Source organism: Nematolebias whitei, chromosome 11 (genome assembly GCF_014905685.2).
Source record: "Nematolebias whitei isolate Nwh7 chromosome 11, NemWhi1, whole genome shotgun sequence".
In the NCBI taxonomy this organism is placed as follows: domain Eukaryota; kingdom Metazoa; phylum Chordata; class Actinopteri; order Cyprinodontiformes; family Rivulidae; genus Nematolebias; species Nematolebias whitei.
In genome coordinates this window covers 6189772-6214837 of record NC_056508.1, presented here as the reverse complement: position 1 = coordinate 6214837, position 25066 = coordinate 6189772, and the positions used below count along the sequence as shown (strand labels likewise).

Here is a 25066-nt window from a genome sequence, read left to right as displayed (position 1 = left end):
AAAATGAGCTACCACTTCTACAACGGAAGACCAGATTTCGGCACCAACTGTTAAAGAAGCGAGCTGGCCGCTGGCCACTGGATCCGGAAAACCCCTCCAGCCCACGTCTTTACCCCCGGCTCGAACCTCCCTCAGAAGTGGCAACTCATGCTAACAAATAAATCAAGGAAATGTCAATTAAGTTTTATCAATTATATTAGAAAAGGCAGGAAAATATTACAATTTACAGCGCTGGACTCTCCGGACTGTGACGCGTTCACAGACCCGGAAGAGCCTCGAAGTCCCGTGTCATTACTAATTTATAGGGTCCTAGACTCCTCCTTCGCAGAAGGGGAGCTCAACCTATCCGTGTAATAGGGGGCATGACTAAGTGTGGTTTTATGTGGACTGACGTGTTAGGAAAATATGAGACGGTGCTTCAAAGCCTTTCTATGTGATGTGGCAAGCAGATCAAACTCTATTCCTAGGCTGATATTGAAATCCCAGGGAGACTCTCTTTAGAGTTTGCTGATCCAGTTTAACCCAGTCAGAACCGGGTCATAATTTCATTATAATCCCGTCTCTGAGCAAATCAAAACCATAGGACCAGTCTTGATTAAAAAATATCTTAACAACTTCCATTGTCCTCTCTTTCCTGTTTCGTTTCTGTAGGGATTGTCTCCCTCAGTTTGGTCTCATATTCTTTAACTATCTCTTGGAAGTCACTGGTAACATTTCGAGCAGGTGGCTGAACTCTTGGAGGGTGTCCTGATGCACTCTTTCAGGGATGAAGATGTTCTCATCCTGGACAGAGAGGAACGATGGTTTGAGAGAGGAGTAAAGGAGGCCATCTTTGTGAAAAGAAATCGTCCATCATTAAACAGGGGTGGAGGCCTCCTGGTTCAACTGTCCCCCTCTTACACTGCTGTTATTGCTAGTATCACTCAAACCACTGTGAATAGTAAACAGCCATCAGTGTGCTAATGATCCATTGTTAGGCTGATGGTCCTTCTTGACAATGTGAGCAGCTGGTTTTGGTTGTCAGCAGCAAACTGGTTGATCCACTCTGAGAAGGTGCTATTTAAGAGATTGAGCTGAATACAACACCTCAGACTGAGGAAGTCTCTCGGATGAGAGACGAAACATTTCTAGATTTTTTTGCTTTGTTTTGTTTTTTTGAATGTCCAGAGGACCAGATTGAACTTTTTTGGATCTTGGAGGGTGGTTTTCCACTGGGATTCGAAGCCAATAACGAGGTGCTTCCTCATCCTCCTCGTCATCAGAGTCACTCGTGGTTGGTCGCGGTGCATCATGTCTGGACTGAAGGCCATTTGAACTTTTTTTTACTCTCTTTCGTGACTTTGCTGCACTTGTGTTCGAGTTCTGGACCGGCTCTATAAGTAAGTCGTTCACTTGTAACAACAAGTTTTGGTGCAAGATGAGAACTGGACGACCTCCCACCTCAGGGTTGACTTTGTAGATGGAGTTGTCGCCCACCTGTTCTCTCACAACGAAGATCTGCTGCTCCCAGTACGGTCTGAGCTTTCCAGGACCTCCTCGTTCGCTGAGGTTTCGTACTAGGACTCTATCCCCAGGCTGTAGGACAACACCTCTACTCCTCTCATCATAGTGCAATTTTCCCTTTGAACTGGACTGTTGGCTGTTCGCATTGGCTATTTGATACGCTTCTGCCATCTTTCCAGCCCACCTCTCAGCATATCCACTTGGCTCTGTGATGTCATTTTGTTGCTCTGTTAGAAGGCCGAAGAGAATGTCCACAGGTAGGCGGGGATGTCGACCATATAACAAATCGTAAGGGGAAAACCCCGTAGCCTCGTGCTTTGTACAATTTAATGCATGGAGCACATGAGGTAGGTGATCCTTCCAGTTGTCTTTCTCCTTCTCCTCTAGAGTCTGGAGCATTTGTAGTGGGGTGTGATTCAGTCGTTCAGCTGGATTACCCTGAGGATGGTACGGGGAAGTTCTTGAGTGAGCCACACCAGCTAATCGTCTGAGATTCTTAAAAAGCTCATTTTCTAACTCCCGGCCCTGGTCATGATGGAGTTTGGCCAGATACCCAAACCTTGGGATGAAATAATTGAAAAGTCAGTCTGCTGCCATCTTACCAGCTTTGTTCTTGGTGGGATAGGCTTGAACAAACCTGGTGAAATGATCTATGATGACCAGGATGTACTCATACCCGCCCTTGCTGGTCTCCAAGTGCAGGAAATCAATGCACAGCAGCTCAAGGGGTGAGGTAGATGTAATACTTCCCATTGGTGCTATTTCATTTGTGACTGGTTTCTTCTGCTTAATGCAAGGCCCTTTCTGGTGATGTATTCCTCTATTTCCCTTTTCATGAAAGGCCAGTAGAATCGCTCCCTGGCTAATCTCAATACTTTCTCGACACCAACATGACTCATGTTGTTGTGTAGCTGGGTCAAGACTGTTTGTTTATATATGCTAGGCAGGACCAGTTGCTTCTCCACATAGAGAGAAGCCAGTTTAGGTGGCTCGGGCATCTGGTTAGGATGCCTCCTGGACGCCTCCCTGGTGAGGTGTTCCGGACACGTCCCACTGGGAGGAGGCCCAGAGGAAGACCCAGGACACGCTGGAGGGACTATGTTTCTCGGCTGGCCTGGGAACACCTCGGGATTCCCCCGGAGGAGCTGGACCAAGCGGCTGGGGAGAGGGAAGTCTGGGCCTCCCTACTTAGGCTGCTACTCCCGCGACCCAACCCCAGATAAGTGGAAGAAAATGGATGGATGGATGGATGGAGTACCAGTTGCTTTTGACTCGCAGTGTTCCTGTAGAGCAGGTCATTCTCCATATACAATTTGCCTCACTCTCATAGCAATCTCTTTGTGTGTGCATCCATCTTACTCCTGTTGTCCTCTGTTAGTAGTTTATCCTGATGTTTCAACTCCACAACTTTTCCAATGGCAGGATCTTTCCTTTGCTCTCTCACTAGTTCATTGTGACTTACTGTCTGTAGACCTTCAAATTGAGGTTGGCTAGGGGATGATAGGTTGAGGGCTGCCACCCAGGCCACATCTTCCTGCTGGGCTCGCTGACTTCCTTCCCAGACGGCACATACTGTGAGAGTAGCACTTGCTGCAGCTTCCAAGATGGCCGCCAATCACCCCCAGCTGACGGTCATCTCCCTGATGAGCCCCTGCTCCTATATAAGCCTGCAGTCAAGTCTACTCGACGCTGGAGCATTGAGTTCCCCTGGTACTTAATGTTTCTAGCCATTTAATATTTCATGGAATACAAGTCTTACCCTGTGATCTTGTTTCTGCAGTTCTTCGTCGCCTCCTGAGTCCAGTCCTGTTTCCACGGGTTCCAGCTCTCAGATCTCTCATGCCTTGCCCAAGCTCTGATCTCTCGTGCCTATCCACTCAGTCTCTGGGAGTATTCGTCCTGTTCTGAAGTTGCTGTACAGTGCCTCCATCTCACCATCTCCTCTGGAAACTCTGGGTATCTCTTGGATCAACTCCTACAAGAACCACCAACTGTAAGATAAGAAAGCTACTTGCAAGTTTATACCAAACAACTTACCTGTCCCAGCTGAACTTGTCCTCCGTTTCCAGGAGTTCCAGTCCTGATGCCTGTGCAGCCAGTTTATCACTGTAAATAAATAAACACTGTTATTTTTACTCTGAGTCTCGTGTCGTTCCGAGTCTCGTTCGATTGGGTCACTCCTGAGATATCACAGAAATGCTCCAGCCATCTAAGACCCAGAACGAGGCCAGGAACGAGCCGGCCTCGCCACCCTCCCAAGAGGAACGCCTCGTTGGGGTGGAGAAGATGTTGGAATGCATGTTTAAACAGAACCAAGAGACTAAGTCTAACCTTCAGGAGCTTGGAAATATGGTGTACACCATTAAACAGACTCTTTCTCCTCCTCCTGTAGCTCCAGTCGCACCTCCAGAACCAGTTCCTGCCTGCACGTGCTTGACGGGCCACGCTGCGGGACACATCCTCGTCAAACCATCCGAACTTTTTTCGGGAAACCCTGACCAGTGCGGTGGTTTTCTTCTTCAGTGTGAGCTTGCCTTCAACGGAGCCCCAGGACTTTACAACACTGACAACGCAAAGATCACATTCTTCATCAGTCAGCTTAAGGGTAACGCCTTACAATGGGCAACATCTTTTTTGAAGCAACATGAGTTAAGATCTGTTTCGTTTAATTTATTACTCACAGAGTTCCGTAAAATATTTGATAGGCCATTGCAGGGACCCAACGCAGAAAAACGTCTGTTGGGTTTACGTCAGGGCCGGCGACCCGTCTCCGAACACGCCCTCGAGTTCCGCATCATCGCAGCACAAACTGGTTGGAATGAAAGGGCGCTCCAGGGCACCTTCTTAAATTCCCTTTCCGACCACATAAAGGACCAGATAGCTGCACGTGATGAACCTTCCGACTTCGACGCTCTTGTTAACCTCGCTATTTCCATAGACGAACGTTTTCGGGAGCGTTGCCGTGAGCGACGCTTCGACTCCTGGCAATTCTTCACTTCCGGGTTAGGTCCGTCACCAAATAGCTTCCCCGTTGAACTACAAATCCCAGAGTCATTTCGCGTCTACGTCATCACCACAGCCTGCGTTACCTGAACCCGAGCCAATGCAAGTTGGACGGGCCCGTTTAACTCCTGCCGAACGGAACAGACATCAGATTCACAATCTTTGTATTTATTGTGGTAGTAAGGGTCATTATATTGCCTCGTGCCCCATGCGGGGAAACGAGAGTGCCTACCAATAAAAAGAGAGGTATTGGTGGGTACATCCTCATTCTCTCTACAACAACACAGATTAATGTTACCCACCGTAATTCAAAATAATCAGAATCATTTTTCCGTCTCAGCATTGTTAGATTCGGGTGCTGAGCAAAATCTTATCAGTCAAAGATTAGTTAATGAATTTGCACTTCCCGTAGTAGAGATTCAGCCCCTCAATATTGCCGGTGTTACAGATGAAACCCTCGCCCAGATCAAATATAAGACCACAGATCTTCATTTAATCACGTCCGGTAATCACCACGAGCACACCAGTTTCCTCGTTTTTGAATCCCCTTCCACGCAAGTCATTTTGGGTCATCCTTGGTTTAAAAAACATAATCCACACATTAATTGGGAACTGGGTAGGATCGAGAGATGGAGCGAAAAGTGTCTAAAGAACTGCCTTCGCTCCGGTATCTCGAAACCTTCCCAGAACCCCAGTCCCGACGATGAGATTGACATGTCCCAGGTTCCCTCCGAGTATCAAGATTTATCCCCGGTTTTCAGTAAGAGTAAGGCTCTATCTCTCCCGCCTCATCGCCCTTATGACTGCGCCATTGACCTTCTTCCTGGTGCCCCTTTTCCTGCCAGTCGGCTGTTTAACATCTCTGGCCCAGAAAGAGAGTCAATGAAGACTTACATTGAAGAGTCGTTGGACTCCGGTATTATTAGACCATCCACCTCTCCGTTAGGAGCGGGGTTCTTCTTCGTCTCTAAAAAAGATAAGACCCTGCGTCCTTGTATTGATTATCGTGGTTTAAATAACATAACAGTAAAGAACAAATATCCTCTCCCTCTCATAGACTCAATTCATGAACAGCTTCAGTCCGCAACCATTTTCACTAAACTCGATCTGCGTAACGCCTATCATCTCGTGCGAATTAAAAGTGGTGACGAATGGAAGACCGCCTTTAGGACTCCTCTAGGTCATTTTGAGTATTTGGTAATGCCCTTCGGCCTTACCAATGCCCCTTCAGTGTTCCAGGCCCTTATAAACGACGTACTTAGAGATTTTCTCGGTGATTTCGTATTCATCTATCTTGACGACATCCTCATTTACTCCAAGAACCCTGAACAGCACGTTACCCATGTTAGAGCAGTTTTACAACGTCTTTATGAAAATCAGCTATTTGTCAAACAGGAGAAATGCGAGTTTCACGTCTCCTCGGTGTCTTTTCTTGGGTTCATTTTTGGTAAAGGCCACTATCGCACGGATCCTGAAAAGACCCGAGCAGTAGTGGATTGGCCCACCCCGGAGACTAGGAAACAACTTCAACGCTTTCTCGGGTTCGCTAACTTCTATAGGCGTTTCATTCGTAACTATAGTAGAGTTGCGGCCCCCCTGTCACAACTCACCTCCATAAATAAAATTTTCAAATGGAACCCCGAAGCAGATACCGCTTTTAGGAAATTAAAAGAACTTTTTTCTTCACCTCCCATCCTTTCTCATCCGGACCCGAGCCGTCAATTCATCCTAGAAGTCAACGCCTCTGATTCTGGCGTCGGGGCCGTTCTGTCCCAGAGGTCCTCAGAGGACAACAAGGTTCACCCATGCGCTTTTTTCTCTCGACGTCTTTCTCCAGCAGAGAGGAACTACGATGTGGGAAATCGTGAGCTCCTCGCCGTCAAGTTGACCCTCGAAGAGTGGAGGCACTGGTTAGAAGGAACAGAGACTCCTTTCTTAATCTGGACTGATCACAAGAATTTAACCTATTTGAGAGATGCTAAACGTTTGACTCCCCGACAGGCCCGTTGGTCACTCTTTTTCAATAGGTTCAACTATTTACTCACGTTCAAGCCGGGATCCAAGAATGTGAAGCCTGACGCACTCTCCCGCCAGTTTTCACCTCCAGATACCCCCGACCGTCAAGAATCCATCGTACCCTCTACCTGCATTATTGGGGCACTTACTTGGCCTATAGAGAGAGAGATCAGAGAGGCACATGAACACGAACCTGACCCTGGTCTTGGACCCCCCGGAACCTTATTTGTTCCCTCTTCCATGAGGGCCAAGGTTCTGGAGTGGGTCCACACCAATAGACTTTCTTGCCACCCTGGCATAACTCGCATGCTCGCACTTACTAAAAAACATTTTTGGTGGCAAACCCTTTCCCAAGATGTGAAGGAGTTTGTCGCGGCATGTCCCACCTGTGCCAGGAATAAAACAGGGAACCAACCCCCGGCTGGCCTCCTTCATCCTCTACCATCACCCAGTCGCCCTTGGTCACACATTTCCATTGACTTTGTTACAGGCTTACCTCCCTCAGAGGGGAACACCACTATACTGACCGTCGTCGACAGGTTTTCTAAGGCGGCCCATTTCATTCCTCTTCCTAAGCTACCTTCAGCCCTTGAGACTTCACAGCTCCTTGTCCAACACGTCTTCAGAATCCACGGCATCCCCTCAGACATAGTTTCCGACCGAGGCCCCCAGTTTATTTCTCAAGTATGGCGATCGTTCTGCAAGACACTGGGGGCATCCACAAGTCTCACATCTGGGTATCATCCACAATCCAACGGCCAGGCCGAAAGATGCAATCAGGAACTAGAGGCCACCTTGCGCTGCATCATGGAGGACAATCCTTCGGCCTGGTCCCGTCACCTGGTCTGGGTTGAGTATGCGCACAATTCACACAAGACCTCTGCAACTGGTATGTCTCCCTTTGAAGCGTCGCTGGGGTACATGCCTCCTCTGTTTCCCAGTCAGGAAACGGATTGCATGGTACCTTCAGTCCTACACCATTTCAGACGGTGTCGTCGAGTCTGGCGACAAACCAGGTCAGCCCTTCTTCGGACAGCTGCCCAAAATAAGAAGTACGCTGACCGCCACCGCTCGACGGCGCCGCCTTACCAGGTTGGTCAAAGGGTGTGGTTGTCCACCAGGGACATCCACCTCAAGGACCTCTCCAGGAAGATGGCTCCTCGATTCATCGGTCCTTTTCCTATCGAGAGGATCATCAACCCAGCAGCAGTCCGTCTCCTACTTCCTGCCTCCATGAAGGTACACCCTACCTTTCATGTTTCTCAGGTTAAACCGGTATCTGAGAGCCCGTTGAGCCCTCCGACCAACCTCCCTCCTCCCCCCCGGTTGATCGACAATCATCCAGCTTTTTCCGTCCGGAAGATCTTGGATGTCCGGCGCCGGGGGAGAGGTTTCCAGTACCTGGTGGACTGGGAGGGTTACGGTCCTGAGGAGCGATCTTGGATCCCACGTTCATTCATCTTGGACCCCAGCCTCATCACTACCTTCTTCCAAGCACACCCTGAGAAGCATTTCGGATCACCTGGAGGCGTTTCTTGAGGGGGGGTACTGTGAGAGTAGCACTTGCTGCAGCTTCCAAGATGGCCGCCAATCACCCCCAGCTGACGGTCATCTCCCTGATGAGCCCCTGCTCCTATATAAGCCTGCAGTCAAGTCTACTCGACGCTGGAGCATTGAGTTCCCCCGGTACTTAATGTTTCTAGCCATTTAATGTTTCATGGAATACAAGTCTTACCCTGTGATCTTGTTTCTGCAGTTTTTCGTCGCCTCCTGAGTCCAGTCCTGTTTCCACGGGTTCCAGCTCTCAGATCTCTCGTGCCTTGCCCAAGCTCTGATCTCTCGTGCCTATCCACTCTGTCTCTGGGAGTATTCGTCCTGTTCTGAAGTTGCTGCACAGTGCCTCCATCTCACCATCTCCTCTGGAAACTCTGGGTATCTCTTGGATCAACTCTTACAAGAACCACCAACTGTAAGATAAGAAAGTTACTTGCAAGTTTATACCAAACAACTTACCTGCCCCAGCTGAACTTGTCCTCCTTTTCCAGGAGTTCCAGTCCTGATGCCTGTGCAGCCAGTTTATCACTGTAAATAAATAAACATTGTTATTTTTACTCTGAGTCTCTTGTCGTTCCGGGTCTCGTTCGATTGGGTCACTCCTGAGATATCACACATACTGTCTCCTTAGACAGCTCCTCAGAACACTCTGCCATGAAATTGTCTATATCCAAAGGCCAGCGCAACAAGGTGTCGGCATCAATGGCTGTTTTACTGGGCCGATATTTGATGTCAAAGTGGAAATCGGCCAATTGCCCCACCCACTAGTGTCCCACTGCGTTGAGCTTGGCAGTGCTCAGGACGTATGTGAGAGGGTTATTGTCCGTGAAAACCGTGAAATGTGGGACATAGAACAGATAATCACGGAACTTGTCGCTTATCGCCCACTTCAGCGCAGAAATTCGAGTTTCCTGCTGTGTAGGTGGTAATTCTGTTCTGCTGGCGTCAGTGTGCGTGACCCGTACCCAATCACCCTCATCTTCCCATTCTGGTCCTGATAAAGAACCGCGCCAAGGCCTTTTTGGGAAGCGTCTGTGTGAAGTATGAAGGGGCAGTCAAAATTGGGGTACGCCAAAACTGGGAGTTCAGTCAGCCAATCAACGAGCTGCTCTAGAACCTGTTGATGTTCTTCGGTCCATTCTACTGGGGTTCGGGATGACTGCTGGTGGCTCTTAGTTTTCCCCTGGGACGGTTTGAGCTGGGGATTGTCGGCCTTTGACTGAAGAAGGTCGTACAGGGGCTTGGCCACACGTGAGAAATCCTGCACATACATTTAGTAATAGCTCAGGAACCCGAGCAATTGTCTGATGTCCCCAACTGTTTGTGGCATCTTGCATTTCAGTGCTTGTACTGCTTCAAGATCTTTAGGGTCCACCCTTACTCCTTCCGCTGACACCAACCGGCCGACGTACCTGACCTCTTTGCCGAAGAGTTTGTATTTCTCTGGCTTCAACTTTACACCATGGCACTTCAGGGCTTGGAGGACCCGGCGTAACACTTGTACATGGTAGTCAAATGATCTGGAGTAGCACAAAACATCATCGAGGTAAGGGATGCAACATTCATCTCTCAACTCATCAAGCATTCCCTCCATGCTTCTTTGGAAAGCTGCTGGTGCATTTGACAAACCAAATGGTATTCGGACCCATTCGTACAGCCCCCACAGAGTTGTGAATGCAGTCAGATATCTTGATCCCTCAGCAATAAAGCCTTGGTGGTAAGCTTTCCCTTGATCCAAGATCGAGAACCAAGCGTACCCTCCCAGGGAGTCTGTGATGTCTTGAATTCTTGGCAGGGGGTGGTGGTCCGGCACCGTCTTATTGTTGAGAAGCCGGTAGTCCACACAGAGTCGTAAGGATCCGTCTTTCTTACTCACACAATAACAGGGGCTGCATATGGTGACTGAGATTTCACGATCCACCCTTTAACCAGGAGTTCCTGAATGTGTTCCTTCACTTCTTTGTATAGTGGCTTTGGAATGAATGCATAAGCTCTCTGAACGGGGATGTCATCCGTAGTCCTGATCTCCATCTGTAGGGAAGGGATGCATCCTATATTGTCACTGTTGCGGGAGAAAGCTCCACTCTCCTCATAGAGCACTTCCTTCACTACCTGTTGTTGTTCATAGCTTAGGTGACTGATGTTGACAGGGGGAAACCAGAGTTCAGATGGGGGAGTGGTGATGGATTTAATAACATTAACCCCAACCACAGTTTCTTCTTTCTGGGCTGTCCCTGAAGTGTCTGTCTCCAGGACCTTCATGACAGACTGGATGGTCCCCAGGGGAGTTTTCTTGGGTAGGGTGACCTCATGTGTTGAATGATTGGAGATTGGTACTTTAACATGTGGTCACCTGGTATCATTGATTTTTAGGAGGCCTTCCCCAACACCCAGCTGTTCTAAGGTGGTGCTCCCATCTGCGGGTTTGTATAGGACAAAGGGGTCCGAAATGTTAAAGTTTGGGGGTACCCTGCACCACACATGAACTGTTCGGCCAGGGGGAATAATAGCATGGTCTCTCCTCGCTCTTATTGTAACTGTATCATAATATGTCCTAGGCAGCACCTGGATGAGACTCATAATGGCCTCCACTTGCTCCTCCTCCATCCCTAACGCTTTGCAGAGAAGCTGGACTACAGTAGTCACTGCCTCACCCATGGACTCCTGCCTTCTGATAACCTCCCCCCAACACGTTGGCTCCGAGGAGGGGCTGGGACAGTGGCAGCTGACTGACCAGGAAAGGAGCCTGTATGGTCAGGTTGGGGTCATCATTTCCCAAGAGGTTGACAGTGAGTTCAACCCATCCACTGTATGGGACTGCATGGCCAGTAACTGCATAGACATATAGTTCCTCCTCTAATATCTCTGAAAGGGGTCTCACTGTATAATTTGGGATGTGGGCAGTGGCCCATTTTTGGTTGATTATACTCACTTGCGACCCTGAATCAAATAAGGCTGTGATTGGGTAGCCACCAAGCAGGCATTTCAGTAGGCTTTTTTTCCAAGGGTGCTTTACAGGTGACTGTGCTCTGGATGATAGGTGTGTGTGGCTTCTGATGTTGTCTTTGTTTGGGATGTCTTGTTGTTTGACTTGAAGCCTGATCTACTGCTCGGGATTGGGTCTGCTCATTGGTCTCTGGGTGTCCCTCACCAGAGACCGAGCCCCGTTTCCCTGCATCGTGGCTCGCTTCAAACACCCCACTGTTCTGTGACCTGCTTCTCCACATGCAAAGCAGTGGTTACACTCCTGGGAGTTCTGCTCAGTACACCTAGGGCAACGAGCCATCCTGCCCCTCACCTGAATTGTTGGTTGTCTCAACAAAGGTTGTGACAGTCTGCTTGAGGGTGGCTGGTAAGGAGGACATGGCTGGATATGGGCTGGCATACTTAGAGGTTGAGACACTTGAGTGTTAGATGCATGCTGTCCTATCTATGAAGCCACCATCTGAGTCAAGGTCTCAACTTGATCACTGAGCTGTCTTATGGTCTGGAGATTTATATTGTCTGCTGCTGTGTCTTGTGGCTTGTTGTTATCCCCTCCTGTTTCAACTTTGGTACTGTGTGCTTGTGTTGTCCTTTGTCTAGGGAGTTGGCCCAGTCGCCGTTGGTGCTCATTTTCATCGTTCAAGATTTTCATGACTTGGCTGAGGATTTCCTCATCTGTGTCTTGGTTGTCTGCAATTAGAGGCCTCAGTCTCTGTCGGAGGTCTGCATGTTTTGTTCCCAAACCCTGATATATAGTATGGAGAAAAACTTTTTGGATGGTCATGGGGTCATATGCGATGTCTGTACTGGTATGCCGTGTTTGGAAAAGGAGTTTCTGTTTTAGCCCAATCATGCGGTATAGGAACTGCTGGGGTGGTTCTTGGTCTGATTGCCTGGCGCACATCAACTCCTGGATGATCTCAGTCAATGATTTCTCACCTAGGTGGGACCTGAGGAAGCCTTTGAGCTCAGATACAGTGATTGAGTCTTTGTTCTCTAGCATCCCCTTAAAGGCTCCTGGTTTTATTATCCTCAACACCCCCTTCAGCCTCCGTGAAACCCTCTATCATTCCCTCATCAATTTGTCTACTGATGTTGTTGTAGTTTAGGTCAGAGCTCTGATCTCCAATCTGACCACCATGTACTTTGAAGTCTTTGCGCTGTAGGTATGGTAAGTCCTTCGGAAGCACATGTTGCTCTGGGTTCATACATGGCATGTTGTACCACCTTGACTCACCCTGACTGAGAGAAATTGTGTTTGGTGGGGTCACATTAGATTTATACTGTCGAAGTTTCTCACCCAATTCTTTATACATCATTTTCAATTCTTCTACAGGCTGCATCATTGTGTTGAGTTCAGTCATGGGGTAAGGTTGGGGCTACATGTCTGTGCTGTAGGTGAATGAATGAGGTTGTGGTGTGTTGTGTTTGACTGTTGCAGACTGAGTGCGATTAGGTGTAATATGTGAACCAACATCATTTAATACACCAGCATCAGAATTATCAGTAGCATAGACATTTGTTAGCTTATATATCAAGTCGTTCAAACTCAGTAGCTGACCCATACCTTTGTCTTCCAGTCTGAGCAAGGCATCAGACTGCAAGTAAGAGATGACAAAGTCCATACAGCTTTCTTCATCATTTGGGTCCAGTTCCTCTCCATGCTGGATGCTGGTAGCAATGTCTTTTGCCACTTGATAGACGTTGTTGCTTGAAAGTTTGAACAGCTGTTTCTTGATGTTCCGTAATAGCTCTTTGTGAACCCCTGCCATGGTATTTGGTTCTACCGCAGCTTAGTTCTCTGGTAAGTAATGCCTTGGACCTCAGGTTCGGTGCTTTGATTCCTCTGCAGCTAGAGTACGTTGTCTGTGGATCAGCTACTAGCGTACATTGTCCTCTGGTTCAGTGACGTGGCTCCTTGGCGATCAGCAGGCATTGACCTCAGGATCAGCAGTGTGGTTCCGGTGACGGCGAGGATTCCTTCCCTACAATCTTCCACCCTGGACACCCACAGGTTGACTCCTGGTCCTCAGCTGTGCGTGGTCACCTTGGTCACGTGGTTCTGGTATCTCTGGATCTTCTCCCGATGATTTTTGACGAGAGGAGATCCCAGACGAGCCCCCACAGTTTGTTACACATTTCAAACAGTGTGAAACAATTGTAACAAATGATGTTTGGTCTGGCCGGCCTCCCGTCTCAGCTTCTCACTCTGAGTGGAAACCTGGAAATATAAGATAATAATGTCCGTGAGTGAAGGAGCAAACTTCCATCTTCTTCCCCAAACTCGATCTGAGGAGGGAGGGGGGAGAGCTCCTCACTCAGGTATCCTGGGAAATGACATCCGTCCTCCTTTGGTTCGATCCTTTTCCCTTTTAGTTTTGACAATATTTCAGTCAGCTTCAGACCCAAAATAGAGTGTTGAAATTATTATTATTATTTTTATTTTTTTATATTTCTTGTCCCTTGCAGGTAACAATAAAATTATGTAATGATTTATACCCTTGATTTTCTTGTCTTGTAATAAACAAATTGTGGATAAAACTCTCAAAATAGAGTGTATTACACATACAACAAAGTCCATGCTCAATAGTCCAGGTATAAAATCCAACATTTTTCAGTCAGGTCATCTGGGCAGTTTTTTTTTTTTTTGTGTGCTGAAACGTTTTGCCTTCGGTCCGGAAGGCTTCATCAGTCAAGGAAACAAACAACAAAACTGATTCTTCCCCCAACAGCTTACTCCAAAGTGGAACAAACCAGTTCTGCCTGTGATAAGATGGTCTCTTTGGTACGCCCCTCCTCCATTGCCGGCCCTCTTCCTTGTTGACAGTCTTGTCAAACAGGTTGAAAACAACAAAGTCTATGCTCAATAATCCAGGTATACAGTCCAACATTTTTCAGCACAAAAAAAGAAACTGTCCAGATGACCTGACTGAAAAATGTTGGCATTAAGCATACAATTTAATTATGACAGAAAATAGATTTACCTGCAGTTACTTTCATAGAGATGAACATGTGGTAGCCACTTCCTGTTTATAACTTGTGATCAGCTGATGGGGTCGCTCCCCGGCTTTTTACATGTTTTCCAATCTCCATTTAATTTTTGAAAAAGAATAAACTGTATCACACCCTCTAAACTCTCAAGGTAACACATGTCTGGATTACCTGTTCTCCACTGACACCGTTTAACCATTTTGTTCTGGTGATTTTTCACAAGCCCCTCGAATAAGATACTTGAACCCCTCTGACTGTAGCAACCAGGCTGCAGCCTCAGGTAAGGGGCGTTTACCTTCGGGACAAATTGAGGTTACCGATTGGTCATTTGCTGACACGCCTACTGGATTGATTGACAGGTCGCGCAGAGGAGCCGGCTTGTGGGAAAAAGACAAACAGCTGCAGCCCAGGGCAGCCCAGGGCGGCCCAGGAGCAGCGGCAGTGTTCTGTGTTTATATGTTGTTAATAAAAAATTCTAAAAAATGAAAATAAAAAAACAGGGAGGGCCGGCCCTGCAGCCCACAAATCAGACCGGCCCAACGGGAATTCTCCAGACCCTCCCGATTGGCCACTCCGAGCCTGCCCGGGCCTTAACTTTGACAAATATGCTTTAGGTGTAGAGAGCCACAGAAATTGTTTTGGCGGGTCAGATTTAGCCCACGGACCTTGAGTTTGACATATGCAATCTAGTGGTACTAAAAGTAACAAAAGAAAGAAAATAAATCAACCAAAATATGTCTGCAGTTTAGCTAATAGACTTTGGAATGGGTACATTTTGTCCTTGTCAAACCTGCTGAAGAGAATCAAACTAAATACTCTGAAACTCAAAGAATTTACTATATGAAATTGTGAAATAACACTCAAATTTGTAACATATATGGTATGGTATAAACTTTTATTAATTTTAAAAAAGTACAAAACAATTCCATAACAATATAAAAAGATACAAAAGATTTAAAATGAAAGGCAGCAGAAAGAAGAAAAAATCTTATTACATCTGCCCCTTTTTTCAAACAATTATTTCAATCATAATAATTTTCAAATATATGTATATATATATATATATATCCCTAAATGGGGTGAAAGGAAAATTAGATATTCTTCCTCAAACTAAATCAGCTAATGCCTCCTTTTCAGAATGGTCAAGGGAAAATATGTTACCCAAAATAATACAGTTAGCATTATTTCAATAGGAATTATCGTCAGTAACTTTCAAACATATGAGTGGAGAAGGTCCAGCCCCTTGGCTTGAAAAGCACCTTGTGTGTGGGACATACGGCTGCAGCAGATCAGTGAGACAGGAGGGGGCAGAGCTGTTCAGTGATTTATAGACATACAAAAGTATTTTGAACTGGATTCAAAGGTGAACCAGTAGCCAGTGCAGGGAGGCCAAAACTGGAGTAATATGCTCTCTTTTACCTGTACTGGTGAAAAATTGAGCTGCCACATTCTGGACCAGTTGTAGTCTAGCAATGGAGGTCTGACCGATACCAAACAGGAGCGAGTTGCAGTAATCGAGGCTGGATGTAATGAATGCATGTATTACTGTCTCCAGGTTATTTTTGGACGATATGGGCTTCAGCTTAGACAGCCGCCTCAGCTGAAAAAAGCAGGATTTAACAATCATGTTAACATGACTGTTAAGTTTCATGGAAGGATCCATTATCACTCCCAGATTAGTGACTCTTTTTAGGTTGAGTAAATGAGCCAGAAGAACATGGCAACAGCTGTTCAAGAGAAGGCGCTTCATTCAGGACCTGTGTCCCATCCATGATTATCTTGATGTTGTTGAGTGGATGGAAAGGATCCTCTCTCCCAGTGACAAAGATCGCCATGGTTCATCACTGCTGTAACTTAATTTAGCAAACACAAGAATAACTATTACTTATGCAACTGTATAAATACTCAAGTAAAGTTTGATGTGGTTGCTACAAATACTTTGAGTGCTGACACATTGTATGAGATCTCACAATATTTTGTGAGATTGTGCATTTTCAAGGTTTGACCAAACAGATACAACTTCAACATTTCTCACAATAAAATGATCTGAACCTAAAACTCTGGCATGAAAGGTAGGTGGCAGGCGATAGGCTATGCATTACTTCAACCAGTGCTATAATTTTAATTCACCACATTTGTTTCTCAAGACTGTTTTAGCAGATGAATATGGTGAAAACCCAACACCAGAAGTAATTTTGAAAAACCTATTCATTATGTTTTCTTTCCTTGTCTTTGTAGAGAAATGTTTAAACTTCTTGCAGCATTTGCTGCAGCCTTGTTTTTTTGCATAAACATTTTTAAATAACAGCGGTTCCCTTTAGCGATTTTAGCACAACATTCTGATTTTTATTTATTTGTTCCTTCCACAGGGTAAGTGCTCCAAGACATGCTCAAACATCTTCATTGTGGAGACCGTGTGTGTGGCCTGGTTCTCCCTGGAGTTCTCCCTGCGCTTCATTCAGGACCGCAGGAAGCTGACTTTCCTCAGAAAGCCACTGAACCTGATTGATGTGGTGGCCATCCTGCCATACTACATCACCTTGCTGGTGGACAACACCTCCAAAGGGGAGAAGCGGCTGGGTTCTGGCAGCAGCTACCTGGACAAAGTGGGCTTGGTGCTGCGTGTCCTCAGGGCCCTGCGGATCCTCTACGTGATGCGATTGGCTCGGCACTCCCTGGGCTTGCAGACTCTTGGTATGACAGCCCGGCGCTGCACACGGGAGTTCGGACTGCTCCTCCTCTTCCTGTGTGTGGCCATCGCTTTGTATTCCCCGCTGCTGTTCTTGGTTGAGAATGAAATGGCCTCCACTCAAGAGTTCACAAGCATCCCTGCAACCTACTGGTGGGCTGTCATCACTATGACAACGGTGGGTTATGGAGACATGGTGCCAAGGAGCATCCCAGGTCAGGTGGTGGCTCTGAGCAGTATCCTGAGCGGGATTCTCCTGATGGCCTTCCCCGTCACCTCCATCTTCCACACCTTCTCTCGGTCCTACGTAGAGCTAAAGCAGGAACAGCAGAGGATCCTGCAGAGGAGGACACACTTCCTGCTGCGCAGCCGCATGGCTGAGCTGGGCAGCAATCTTTCCTTAGAGAGCGATCTTCTCTTCCGCATGCAGCCGTCTGACACAAGAGACCGGGACAACTGAGGCTGTTGAGACAAGAGAGGACATGAATCACTGAACAATATCACTGAACAATGACTGAAGCAACAAGGGACTTGTCAGTGTGTAACTACCAGAACATTAGCCTGACAAAGAGAGAGAAAGAGAGTGATGGTGAGGAGAGAAAAAAAATCACAGATGGGTTTGGTGCAGTGAAAAAATAAATGAGCAAGAGTGAATCTTTTTTTTTTTTTTTTTTTTTTTTTTCAGAAAAGCCACTTGGTGTGTAGCAGCATTCAACTTCAAGCAAAAATTACAAAATCACTTTCTGAAGAAGTTCATTGAGTGTTTTGTTTGAAAAGTCTTCTCAGCTACCACTTAGACACAAAACTGTTTTATTTAATAACTAAACGTCTGACTTTCTAAAGTTTACACATAAAAATACAAAAATTCTTATTAGTAATTTTTCCCAAAATCAATTCAGTTCAGTTCAGTTATTTATATAACACCAAATCACAACAAAGTTGTCTCAAAGCACTGAACAGAAACATTCACATACATAGAAAAGCCAATTAGTAAAGTTCTCTATCTAAGGACAACAGCAAAATCAAGTGGTGGAAAAAAAAAGTTATTTTAACAGATTAAATTAAACAGTCTGTATTAACCCTTAGCTGTATAAGTGGGTCAGAAATGACCTGGGTAGTTTGTTTTTGTGCAAAACCTTCATGATTAAAAGTTTTGTATCATTTCATATTCCATTTATTCCTCCAATAATGTTTAATTAAAACCAAAACAGTGATAAAGAGTCCTTATGCACCAGGAGCAATATGCACTGCATGTGCATTCAGGTTAGGCATCCATCAGCCAATTTCTCTGCTTCCCTGTCCACTCGAGGGAAATTTACATCCTCCTCCAGGCCTAGAGCACCTGGTTGTGCTGCCTGAAGGCTGCTATGTCTCTGACAATATGACGAGAAGTCAAACGCTGTAATAAGCAAGCCAGTCTGTCATGCCCATATCTCGATTTTTGTGAAATATTTATTTTTATATTTTGTCAAATATTTGCTAAGTTTTGCTATAATCAGCTCATCAGAACAACTTGTATGTCATTTAAGATCAGGTATAGCCCAAAGGCAACACCTCCAAGTCTGCCAAGCTGCCCTGGCAATGCCCTTGGTGGTGATTTCATTTTATTCATTTATACACACACACACTTACACACTAGGGTACAGTAATCAATTCATGACATTAACATGTGGCCATGTTCAGGAGTGGATGATTAGTTTTCATGTACATTTTTACACAGTTTGGACAATGTACAGGATTGTTAGCCCCATTGTTTTGTTTGACAGCAAAACAGTCAAATTTTTAACAATCCCACACCATGAGGATCTTTGGAAAACTGCTTATAACTTTTGTGTACCCTCCTTAATTTTTTATTTACCTTTCATATATCTTAAGATTAAAAAAATTAAAATAGCCTGTGTAAATTCCCTGTAGAATATCATGGGAATGCATGGATTAGGTTTTTATGTGCATCACACAGTTGGATTTCATCCCGTCATGCGAAGCATCACACTGAAAAATTTAGTCCACGCCCACCTGCTGTGTGGGCCCCACCCGGTCCGTATAAATTACGTTAAGAGCGGGTGATCGGCTCCCATTTTTTCTTCAGCGAGCTAATAGCACTGTCAGAAGAACGAAGAAGGAAAGTTGTATAGTTGACCAACCTTTGTTAAGAATGCTTGGCCCGTCACGTCAACCTCTGGTCGTCCTGGTGGGCTCTCTGCCCCAAGGAGTAGCTGACGAGCAGCCTTGTTTCAAGGTAAGCGCCGAGGAGTATTTCTCAGTGACAGGTCGCTACACGCTGGACAACGCCATCTTGTAATTTTCCTCTTATCGCCGACCCTCGGAGCGAATCGGATGGTTCCTCCGGAACAGGCGGCGTCAGCTGCAGCCCCCCGCTGCTCATTCCCGCCTGGAGAGCGTAGTGTCGGTGGAGGGGGGGCTGAGCGAATGCTCACCTCATCCCACCTCGTTTCGCATCGGCAATCACACGCTCCCGGCCGACGGCGCCCTCTGGGGTTGCCCAGCGTAACCCAGGAGGCTGCTGACATTAAGGGACCCTTTTTTACGTCCCGCGCCTTTCCCGCCAGTTCGGATGATCCGGCGGAAAGGTTTTTTCTAGGCTCCATTCCGGCTCGCCGTCCTGATCCCATCTGGCCTCGGTTTCCCAACAGGATGTCCTACGGGGACGAGGCCACAGCCGGCTTTCCTGGTAGATTGGGGGGCTGGTCTCCACAGTCCGCGCCCATCACCAGAGCAGAGGGGTTTCACCGAGCGGAAATTCCCTCAGTGCCCCCTGGAGTCGAGCCTGACGGAGGCTTTTCTCGGAGCAAGATGTCCAGGTGGACCAGCGTTCCGCGCCTCTGGTTAGCATAACCCAGATGGTGACACCGCTCTCCAACTGAGCTCACCAGCATGCGTTCCAGACGGCCGCAGCGAACAACACGTTACGCTGTTGGCGTACACGTTCAGAGGCGGGAGGAGACGTACGCTCCATCTGCAGGGAAGCTGACATCAGCCCCAACCGGTGCGCCACTTTGCTGTCTGCTGGCCCGCATCGCAGCCAGAGAACGAGGTCCCAGATGTTCTCCTGGCTCGTCACCCCACCTTCCTCTCAGGGGAGCTGCAGAAGCTTTTTGTTGGAGGGCCTTCATCAACTAGAGATCATTTTCAAGATGCTCCACAACTGCACAACGCCTCCCCAGCTCTGCTACGCCAGTCCCTTCCGTCAGACGTCCCCGGCTTCCTGGAAGTTCAACTTTTCCTGGACTCTGCCAACAGGGGGCCTTCTAGGACAACAAACCACGGAGCTGAGGGGAAGATAACCAGGTGTCGGTTTGCTGGATGTGTGTAGATGACACGATGTGGAAATAACATCATTTTATGATGAAGTGTTTAATAGCCAGGCTGTCAGCTCGGATGATCTGACAGCGGCTCCATCACACACACTCCTCACGAATGAGCCTTTTAGGTTGTTTCATTCACTGACGGTGGTGCCAACACGCGCCCCCGCGGCACGAGCAGCCTTCACCTATAAGGCGCTGCGTTATGAGAGCGCGCACGCAGTTCTCAACGCCTGCCGTTCACGTCAACGTAAAAGTGAGACCGCGGTACGAGCCCAGTAACGTATCTTGCTTTCGGCAGGAACGACACGCGTTTTCACCGCAGTGGTGTCAAATGCGCGCTCCTGCGGCGTCAACAGTTTTACAAGCTTCACAGCGGATTTGCTCCTTCATCCTCGAAAAAGGTTTTCTGAATTAATACTGCAGCTCGTGGAATCACTCAAAAGCTCATGTGATACGCAGCCAAGAATGAACGTGTTCTGCAGAACGAGCCCAGTGGTAACCTCGCCCCACCGATGCCGCACGCTGCTTCCTGAACGCACCAGCGTCAAACGCGCGCTCCCGCGGCAATCCTCGCTTAAGACGTCGCATCAATGAGGGCGCACACACACGACTCTTCAGGGCACGTCGGCTCAGACGTGCACCCGCTCTCCGAGCGTTTACACGGAGCAGTAGCACACAACTTGAGCACAGCACAGAGGAGCCGCGTCCCGCAGCATCAGCAAACGCACAAACGATTTGCATGCTCGGGGGCGCGTGTTTTTTCTTTCTCCTTCAGTGCGCACCAGCTCACATCAGCATGCATGTGAGCCCACAGCATAAACGCGTGCCCACTTTATAACTTTATAAACGAGTGGCAATGGGCGGGCGCTCCAGACGGATTGGTGAACCGTTTTTCATCAGGGGATTCACGCTCTAGTATAGCTCAACCCCGGTGCGGAGGAATTCTAGTGATGTTTTCTGTCATTTCTAGAACAGATCTCGTCCCCTCTCGCAGAAGCTGAGGAAATTCTGATTAATGTAATTTCCAGAGTCTCAGAAGGAGAGGAAAACAAAGGGTTCCTCTCTCGTCACTCCCTGGTCCCAACAAACTGGAAAGATGAGATTTATTCTAGGTTTGTCAATTTTGAACTGTGAGAAACAACATTCCATTAATGCGCCCGAGCCGCTCTGCAGCCGCCGCACAGAGCAGGGAGGAGAATTCTGCTTTATCTGGACATCTGCTGCTGCTGACCAGTTTGTACAGACAGGTGGCAGCAGTGCAACTCACGTGAAACCGGTAGAGTGACATCAGCTGTTTTTCCGTCAGCAGACCTACATCACACATGTCACACTTCACAGAGGCACATACATTTAATGAGCTGTGGAGGTGCCGTGGTTCTCCACACAACAGCTCATTTTAATGTTTTTGGAGTGTCGTACGGGGTTTGAATGTGAATCAACACTTTGCCTCTGTGCTACGGAATCATCAGGGTTTTTTGATTCACACAGACAGCAAGTGACTGTTGCATACATAACTGGCAGGAGATGTATGCGCTCATCCAATGTGCCACATTGTGAGACAGATGCTGTGTGGGGCACACCCAATCTGCTCTCCATTGGAGTAGGGTACATCTCCTGTGTTCTGAACAGGGGACGGATGTGATGTCCAAAGATGGTCTTTTGTGGCACGGGGACCGGGGACCTTCCATCCATAGCTGATGACTCAGACGCAGCAGAAATCCTGTGAGCGGCTGTGGACCTGTTGTAACACAAGAGAACGCTCGATGTCAACTATAATTATCATGGAGCCCATGGGACGATCCACCGCTAGGTGTGGACGCGTTTGCTCACAGCCTGTGGTCGTAATGCTTCTTCACCTCCCTCACTACCTCTGATATCACGGTTTTTTGAACCAAGCTCAAGAGGAGGGACTGACAGCTCTTCTGTCCGAAGTGCGTGAACGCATCATGGTCCCCAGTCCTACGACACTTGTTATCGGGGCGCTCGTGGAACCTGCCATAGAGGGAGGATGCTCTCCTCCAGGCGGGAGGAGCGATTAGGAGTTAATCAGAATAGGCCAGCACCTTTGGTCTGGCTGCTGAGCGGATCCTTTTGAAAGTATGGATCTCTCTCAAGATGTAGTGCGTACGATTCAGGATTCACGTGCTGCAACCACCACAGCGCTGTTCACATCAAGTGGTCAGTTTTTCAGCGCTGCTGAACAGAGAAAGGTGTAGAGGCCATTTCATGTCCACTAGGTGGTGTGCCGTCCTTTCTGCAGAAGCTGATGGACAGAGATCTGGCGTTCAGCGTAACGTAATTTATACGGACTGGGGGGGGCCCACACAGCAGGTGGGCGTGGACTAAATATTTTAGTGTGATGCTTCACATGACGAAATGAAATCAACTAAGCGACAGCCTTAAAGGGCTACGCCTATACTCATAGAATCTGGGGTTACAGTATGTAACCAGCGTTTTTCTGCATCATTTTTAGATAAGATGTTTCTAATTTTAGTGATATTACACAGGTGGAAGAAGGCAGTTCTAGTAACGTTTTTAATGTGGGGGATAAAAGATATGTCCTGATCAAAAATAACACCAAGATTTTTAACATTAGAGCTGGAGGACAGATTAATGCCATCTAGGGAGGGAGAAAGACTGAAAAATTCATTCCTAAGGTGCTCAGGTCCAAAAACCAAAACCTCAGTTTTGTCTGTGTTCAACAGGAGAAAATTAAGGGTCATCCAGCTTTTTATGTCTTTAAGACATGCTTGTAGTGTAAGTAGCTGAATGGATTCATTAGGTATAATGGACAAATCTAATTGTGTGTCATCAGCATAACAATGGAAATTTATCCCATGCTGTTACCTAATGGAAGCATATATAAAGTAAAGAGTATTGGCCCAAGCACTGAGCCTTGAGGAACTCCATGACTAACTTTGGTGTATGAAGAAGCTTTATTATTTACATTTACAAACTGAAATCTATCAGATAGATATGATTTAAACTATTTTAGAGCCGTTCATGTAATCCCAATATCATTTTCAAGCCTCTGTAGTAAAATACTGTGATCACTTGTATCAAATGCAGCACTGAGGACCAGTATAGACACAAGTCCATTGTCTGAGGTCATGAGAATATCATTAGTTACTTTTACTAGTGCTGTTTCTGTGCTATGATAAGCTCTAAACCCTGACTGAAACTCTTCAAACAGATTATTTCTTTGTAGATGTTCACGCAACTGACCTGCAACTATTTTCTCTAGAATTTTTTAGATGAAAGCTAGATTAGATATAGGTCTATAGTTGGCCAGAATTTCTGAATCAAGATCAGACTTCTTAAGTAAAGGTTTAATTACAGCAACCTTAAAGCGTTGTGGTACATAACCATCCATTAAAGACAAATTAAGTAGATCCAAAATGTGGACATTAATTAGGGGGAATACCTCTTTAAACAGTCTGGTTGGGATGGGATCTAGCAGACATGTGGATGGTTTGGATGAGATTATTATTTTTGACAATTCAGAGCTCAACAGGACAAAAACTGTCCAAACATAAATCAGGCTCTAGTGAAATTTTTAAAGTTGCCTCATTTGACAGGGGACTAGAGACAGTAGAAGGAAGGATATATAGGATATAACAATTTTATAGAAAAATGATACTATTTACAGTCAAGGCAGAGAGTTGGGGGGGGGGGGTGTTTACTTCTTCCTAGTGGGGGCATAACAGAAAATAATTGAGAAGTACTGGTCTAAGTCTGTAGCAACATAACTAAAGGACAGTTCAAGAAATCCAAGACAACCTTAACTATAGGATTTATCAAAGGATCTTAAAATGTATACAATGTGTCAGCCTCACAGACAGAAACCTGAAGTTGGTTCCTCAAGAGAGGAGTCTGATAACTGAAATATCTGCCTCCTATTCTACTTTTGGAAACTCTAGGAACCACAAGTAAACCTGCAGGCTGAGAGCGAAGTGCTCTGTTAGGAAACTTTTGCAAGGATCTGGTATTGTTTTGAACCCAAAAATGCAGGGAAGACTCAAACAACTCAGGTTAAGAGTAAAGAAAAGTATTAAATGAAAAAACAAAAAAGGGCTGGAGTGGCAGCAAAAGCTTACAAGAATAATAAGAGGTCATGAGGGGAGACAAAAACCAGGACGTAGTCAAGGAAATGAAACAGGAGGCAGAAGTCTTCATGAGGAAATGACCAGATACCAGACAACAGAACACACTGCCTTAAATACAGTACACCAACACTGACAAGGCAAATAACAGCTGGAAGGACAACAGGTGAAGAAACCTGGAACTTAATGAGGGACTTAGACAGACCACATGATGGAGGCAAAACACTAGGGAGAAAAAAAGGAACCAAGAGAAGGCTAAACATAAACATTACAGACAAGAGGACAAATTATGACAGAACAGGAAAGTAAATCAAAGCAAGAACACAAAGAAAACTGACAAAGCGCAGACTATGACAGAGCCCCCCCCCCCCCCCCCCCCCCCATCAAGGGACAGCTCCTGACATCCCAAAGACCAGACACAAGAAACTGACTGGGTGGGTGGAAGGGGGAAACACCAGGATGGAGGGCACCAAGAAAAATAAAAATCAAAAACCGACAGGATCAGACCTGGGAAACACTAAATATAGGCATAAGACTAGGGGGCCATCACATTAGGTGGCAAAATTTTAGGTAGATGGCTGGGAGACCATCTAAAGCAAGGCCAGAGCTTAGGTGGGTGGCCGAGAGGCCGTCCAGCACGTGGCAACAGTTCAGGAGGGCGGCCAGGAGGCCGTCCAACATGCCAGAGCAGATCCATGGATGCTGTAGAGCACCCAAGTGGCGTGGACACATCAGGTCATGGTGTGGACATCTCGAGACGAGGCAAAGAGCCATGATGAGGCAAAGAAACCTCAGGAGCTGCAGGTGGCACAGAGACTTCAGGAGCTGCAGTTGGCGTAGACCCCTCTGAAGGCATGAAAGGTGGGCTGTCGTCCTCGACTCCCATTGAGAAGTGT

At 46.8% G+C, this 25066-nt stretch overlaps 1 protein-coding gene across 1 annotated transcript in view; it reads left to right on the top strand.

Annotated features, from left to right (window-relative positions):
• Positions 1 to 17201, top strand: part of kcng1 (potassium voltage-gated channel, subfamily G, member 1) — a 39636-nt gene extending 22435 nt beyond the window's left edge. The window contains exon 2 of the mRNA XM_037683880.1: positions 16422 to 17201. Coding sequence (XP_037539808.1) covers positions 16422 to 17201 — 780 coding nt within the window. The remainder of the gene's footprint in view (positions 1 to 16421) is intronic.
• The last annotated feature ends 7865 nt before the right edge of the window (positions 17202 to 25066 follow it).